The sequence below is a fragment of the Egretta garzetta genome, unplaced genomic scaffold (assembly GCF_000687185.1).
Source record: "Egretta garzetta isolate BGI_Z169 unplaced genomic scaffold, ASM68718v1 scaffold15, whole genome shotgun sequence".
NCBI lineage: Eukaryota > Metazoa > Chordata > Aves > Pelecaniformes > Ardeidae > Egretta > Egretta garzetta.
Genome location: NW_009259798.1, coordinates 2595394 through 2601393, shown reverse-complemented (window position 1 = coordinate 2601393; position 6000 = coordinate 2595394). Strand labels below are relative to the sequence as shown.

General features: G+C 39.1%; 1 protein-coding gene across 1 annotated transcript in view; it reads left to right on the top strand.

Moving 5' to 3' along the window:
* ROCK2 (Rho associated coiled-coil containing protein kinase 2) overlaps positions 1–6000 on the top strand; it is an 80010-nt gene that overhangs the window by 39379 nt on the left and 34631 nt on the right. The window contains exon 5 of the mRNA XM_035895323.1: positions 928–1188. Within this exon, the coding sequence (XP_035751216.1) occupies positions 928–1188 (261 nt within the window). The remainder of the gene's footprint in view (positions 1–927; positions 1189–6000) is intronic.

Below are 6000 nucleotides of genomic sequence, written 5' to 3'. Positions count from 1 at the left end.
CAAATTCCCTGTTTTTTGATTTCCTCCTTTCCACACATCCTCTCTTTCATTTGCCTTTGAATTTTGTGTGTGTATCTTAAAGATGCAAGAGATTTTAGTTTTTAATGTAAAGGAGCAGTATTCCCTGAGAAATAAGGTGAGAGACTTTCAGAGACTTTTTCACACCAGTCATGGAACATTTGTAGTAATGGTTTTTGTTAGTTTGGGCCGTTTTCAGACCTGGTGAACATTGGGTGAAATCTCTAAAACTTCAGCACTCTAAGTCTGAAATACATTTTAAAGAGACCAAACTTACTTTCACTATCATGCCGGTAAAAAACATACTAGCTGCTACCTATAACCTATACCAGACTGTTATTTTATTGTTAAGGATAATTTCTTTGTATTGTGTTATAGTGGTCTTCAGGAACATTTTTCCTTCTTTCTTATTTCAATATACGAGTTGATTTAGGACAGAATCCGTAGTGACAAATGTTTTCATAAATATGTACAGAGATAAGGAGATTGATAACATAGGAAATTTAGAAACAGTCTAAGATGTTATTCACTGTTGAGCTATTTTCAAATCAATATATCATGTTCCCTTTCTCAGATTTGGTATTTTGCATTTTGACTCAGTGATAATTTTTAATGCCAAGATACATGCATATATATAAGCTCATACTACAAAAATAATCAGGAAATCTTTTTCACTTTCTTAGAAACGAAAATGAGGGGGTTTTGAAGTTCAGTAAATGTCAAGGTACTGTCATAATTAATAGAAAATGCAGATTATTTGAATATAAAAAATAAAGTTACTTTACATCGATCTTGAAAACATATGCTCAGGCTTAATAAAACTTAAAGATAAAGTGTTTTATTCTTTTTCCTAGCTGTCTCTGAAAAGTAATTGTGATTTTTTTCTTTTCCTTTTTTTTAATGTTGCAGCTATTTTGTGCCTTTCAAGATGACAAATACTTGTACATGGTAATGGAATACATGCCAGGTGGAGATCTTGTAAACCTTATGAGCAATTACGATGTGCCTGAGAAATGGGCCAAGTTCTATACAGCTGAAGTTGTTCTTGCTCTTGATGCAATTCACTCCATGGGCTTGATACACAGAGATGTGAAGCCTGACAATATGCTTTTAGATAAATATGGGCATCTGAAGTTGGCAGATTTTGGCACTTGCATGAAAATGGATGAAGTAAGTATGCAAATGAATAATTTATCATCTGTAAAACTGTAATTCTAAGGTTATTTTCTTATGAATTATCATACCCAAAGGAATATTCATCAAATGGTCCACTTGGTTGGAAAGCTGTTCCGTGTCTCCTAGTTTTACATACAAGAGTACTTTAAATAGTGTAACCTTGTCTATAATAAACTGTTCTGGCACAGGGAAGAAGGATGTAAACTTACTTTTTGTTATTTTTGAAAGAATGTGTGTTTATGAATTTCTGAGGTTCATTTTTTCGCCAAATGTCTGAAGAGCTTATGAGACTCCTAGTTTCAACATTAGGAACAGTTCATAAACTGACATTTTTCTGTAAATGAAATAATTTTATAGGCAAGATACAGTCCCTATTTTTTTCTTTACTGCGTCTAATTGTTCTCATAGCATCCTCTAGTGGTCATTAAAATGAGGTCACAGTAAGGCAGCAGTGGTATGTGATATTGATTATTGATACATTGATTAACATTGATGTTAGCTATTTGTCAAGATGTCATACATTTTAATTGTCCAGGTTTTACCATGTACAGCCAAATACACAGTTTTCTAATGAGACTGTATAAGAATATTTTATTTTTAACAGGATGTAATACTTTATATTATCAAAGGAGACTTAAAAATAAAGCTACCTTTTGTAGTTTGCCCTTCTAAAATTTTCCCTGACAAAAAATGTTATCCTGTAATTTACATAATATATTCTTCTTGTGAAAAATTGTAACAGATTCTGAAAAACCTGTGTATGAATGTGTGTAATGATATGCCTGGCCTTTGAAAGGTTTCTGTATTAACGTTTGCAAGGATGATCCTTTTAAGCTTATTTGCTTTAATGTGTTAGGGTTTTTTCTGTATTGTTTGGGCAGTGCTTGGTATAATCTCTGCAATCTACTTAATTTGCATTTGCATCATTAAGTTAATGTCTTTTCAGCTGTATCTAGAAGTACTGTCTCTAGGCAGGGTATTTTTTCTTTCCTGTGACAATATATTAGCTTAATTAAACAACTACAGCTGTTTATTGAGGTTCAGTAGTCTATTTAGTGTTACTGTCCTTGTTATTCTAAAGGCAGACAGATATTTACTTCCACTTTGCCTAGATTTTAGGGGACAGCATTTACTTTAATTGAAAAAAATCAAAAATAGTATTTGTTCTTTTAATTTAGTCCTTAAAAAATTCTTGCTTTTGAGCCAATAGACTGTAGGTCTTAAGGGAGTCTGATGTTCATCAGAAGAGCTAATTAAAAAAGCAGCAAAAAGTTCATAATATAAATCTACAAAAAAGGGTGATCCCTTACGCTATTTTAGGGATCCCAGAAATGGTGAACCTAAAAGGTTTTTTCCTTCTTTTTCATTGTTGTTGTTAAACGAATGGAATACTAAAATGTGGTTGATCATATCATAAATGTGAGAAGTGCATGCACATTTCTCGTCACGCATTACAATGAGTTCCAGTTTGGACTGGGCATCATCAATGAACCAGCGATCTCCTAAAAAAGTTAATTTTTTAACAGATTACATTTTAGGTTCTTCATGTTTCTCAGACTCAGTGGAATGGCAAAAATTTTTTATACAGGAAGCTTTAGAAGTTGAGAGGTTCTGGATTCTCTCCAAATCGCATGCTACTTCTTACAAAACATGAACACATCCCAGCTGTGTAAATATAATATTGGTGTTGGCAGGGTGATTTCTAGAAAATATATGCTTACCCAATACTTACTTATTTTTTCTGATTTGGAGTTCTTTTAGCAGTTGTGCACGTTAGCATCTTCCTTATGTTGTTGAGAGCCCAGGAAAATTCTGCTGCAATTTGGTGAGAGACTTTTTTGACCTTTGCTGTGCAATTGAATTCAGTGTCCTCTTAAGTCTTCCGGGCCAGTCCAGACACTTGCAGCAGAATTCCTCCTTACCAGTATGTGAAAAGAATTGCTGAGTGTTTTCCAACATAAAAGGAACTGGTGCCTGTTTATGTAACTCAGTTGTGATGGTTTGGGGGCTTTGTAGGTTTTCTGATTTCTTTTTTTTTGCTTTTTAAAAAATCTGCAACAAGGTGAGTATTTCTATTATTGAACAAAGGATAGAGGTGGCCTCAAAGGTTTAGTAGGAATTGTAGTTCCCTTTTGGTATTTAGGTGTGATAAGGTAGCCTAGGGCAGGTTTCACCAGACTCTAATCCTCACGTTTTCTGTAAGAAACTATACAGTAGCATGGCTGGCTTCAGTAGGTGTCGTAGAGCCAGGAACTGCTAGTGCTGCCAGGCTCAGTACATAAAGCTGTCTTGTGCTAACCAAGCTTTAAGAAGAGCACAGGTTTAGAGGATATCTGTTGAAAAAAGTTGTGACTGAAAGAAGGGATGTTTACCATTTGGGATTATCGCCTCAGCTCAGGCAGTTTAGCTGAAAGGAGGAATGTGTTTCTCTTTTTAGAACTCAACTCATTTCTTACTGAAGCTCGTCCAAGACTCTGCTGGATACTTTTTGCTTCAGTTCATTGCCTGCAGCATGCTGCACAAGCCTGGCTGCAGTGTTAACACCTGATCTGAGCTATCCTAATGTTTCTGCACAAGCACTTTCCAGCTCTTGTTTACTGAAAAGAACTTCATGAGGGAGTGAAAGCCTGATTTGATGGGTGAGGAATTGACTGGATGGTCACATCCAAAGGGTCACATCCAGGTCAACGGTGCAATGTCCAGATGAAGATCAGTGGACCCCTCAGGGACACCACTTGTCATACTGGGACCAGTGCTGTTTAATACCTTCATTAGTGTCACAGACAGTGGGATCAAGTGCACCCTCAGCAACTTTGCAGATGACACCAAGCTGAGTAGTGCAGTTGACATGCCTGAGGGACAGGATGCCACCCAGAGGAACCTGGACAAGTTTGAGAAGTGCGCCCATGTGAACCTCAGGTTCAACAAGGCCAAGTGCAATGTCCTGCACCTAGGTCAGGGATATCCCCAGTAACAATACAGGCTGGGGGATGAAGGCATTGAGAGCAGCCCTGCCAAGAAGCACTTGGGTGTACTGGTGGATGAAAAGCTGGACGTGAGCCAGCAATGTGCACTGGCAGCCTAGAAGACCAACCATATCCTGGGCTGCATCCAAAGCAGCATGACCAGCAGGTCAAGGGAGGGGATTCTGCCCCTCTGCTCCACTCTGGTGAGACCTCACCTGGAGCACTGCATCCAGCTCTGGAGCCCTCAGCACAGGAAAGACATGGACCTGTTGGAGTGGGTCCAGAGGAGGGCCACAAAAATGATCTGAGGGCTGGAGCACCTCTCCTATGAGGAGAGGCTGAGAGAGTTGGGGTTGTTCAGCCTGGAGAAGAGAAGGTGGGGAGACCTTATTATGTCCTTTCAGTACTTAAAGGGGGCCTATAGGAAAGATGGGGACAGACTTTTTAGCAGGGCCTGTTGTGTTAGGACAAGGGGTAATGGTTTTAAATGGTCGAGTCCCCATCCCTGGAGGTATTTAAAAGATGGTTAGATGAGGTGCTTAGGGACATGGTTTAGTGGTGGGATGTCAGGGTTTGGTTAACAGTTGGACTTGATGATCTTAAAGGTCTTTTCCAACCTAAGCAATTCTATGATTCTAAACTCTTTAAAAGAGAGTAGATTCAGACTAGATATAAGGACGACATTTCTTGTGGTGAGACACTGGAACAGGTTTCCCAGAGAGGTGGTAGACGCTCCATCCCTGGAAACATTCAAGGTCAGGCTGGATGGTGCTCTGGGCAACCTGATCTGGTTGAAAATGTCGCTGCTCATTGCAGGGGTGTTGGACTAGATGATGTTTAAAGGTCCCTTCCAACCCAAACTATTCTATGATTCTCGGCCATGGTCCATGACAGTGAGGCATTCAGGTGTGATTGAGATCCTCTTGAGGATCAGCAATATAATAATTCTGAATGATGCCAGGAAACACTACAGCCTCACCGCCAAGTTGTCATAAGTTGTGAGGACATGCTATGTCTCATGGACAGCCTTTTTTAAAATTCTGCACTGCTGCTGCAGGAGCCTCCCTTGAGATGGAATTCCAGGATCCACCTTGATCTTTTGTGGTGATGAGAAAAGTCTCAGGTAAAACACGGGTCTGAGACTCCCCGAAGGAAGCTTTCTATGAGAACTGTTACAGTAAGTGTGCTACTCAGGCATAAAACAGAGGCTTAGTGTTTGAAACACAGGAAAAAACGCTTTGTCCAGAGAAAACAGCACCCTTTAGACCTCTTCAAATGCTGAAGTACAGAAGCCAAAACTGATGCAGAACGTAGGGACTGTCAAGATGCCATGTACTGCACAGAGAGGACTTCCCTGTTTACTTGGCTTTGATGCCAGAGATCACAGAAACTAGTTTGACTGTGGCATTAAGAGTATCCAGTACTTAAAAATACATACAGAACAACACCCACATTCTTTGAAAGAAGAAGTGTGTAAATGAGAGGAACAGAAATCTGGGAATATTATATTCAGGTGGTAATGGACCAGCCTCCCCAGGGATGTGATAGAATCCCTATCACTGGAAGGTTTCAAGATGCAGACAGGGTGCTACATAATGTCATCTAGCCTCCCTTTCCCACAACAGGTTGGGCCAGATGATCTTTCAAGGTGCCTTCCAACCTGGGATGTTCTGTGACTCTGTGAACGCATTTTTAGATTTGTTCTTGAGTCAGAAAGTAGAGTTTTATGAGGAGTAAGTAGAACCAACAATGTGCTTCAGAGAGATACAGTCCATTGAAAACTTCTGTTAGTGTGCAGACCCCTTATAATTGTAGAAATATTTTTTTTGTTTGTTTTACT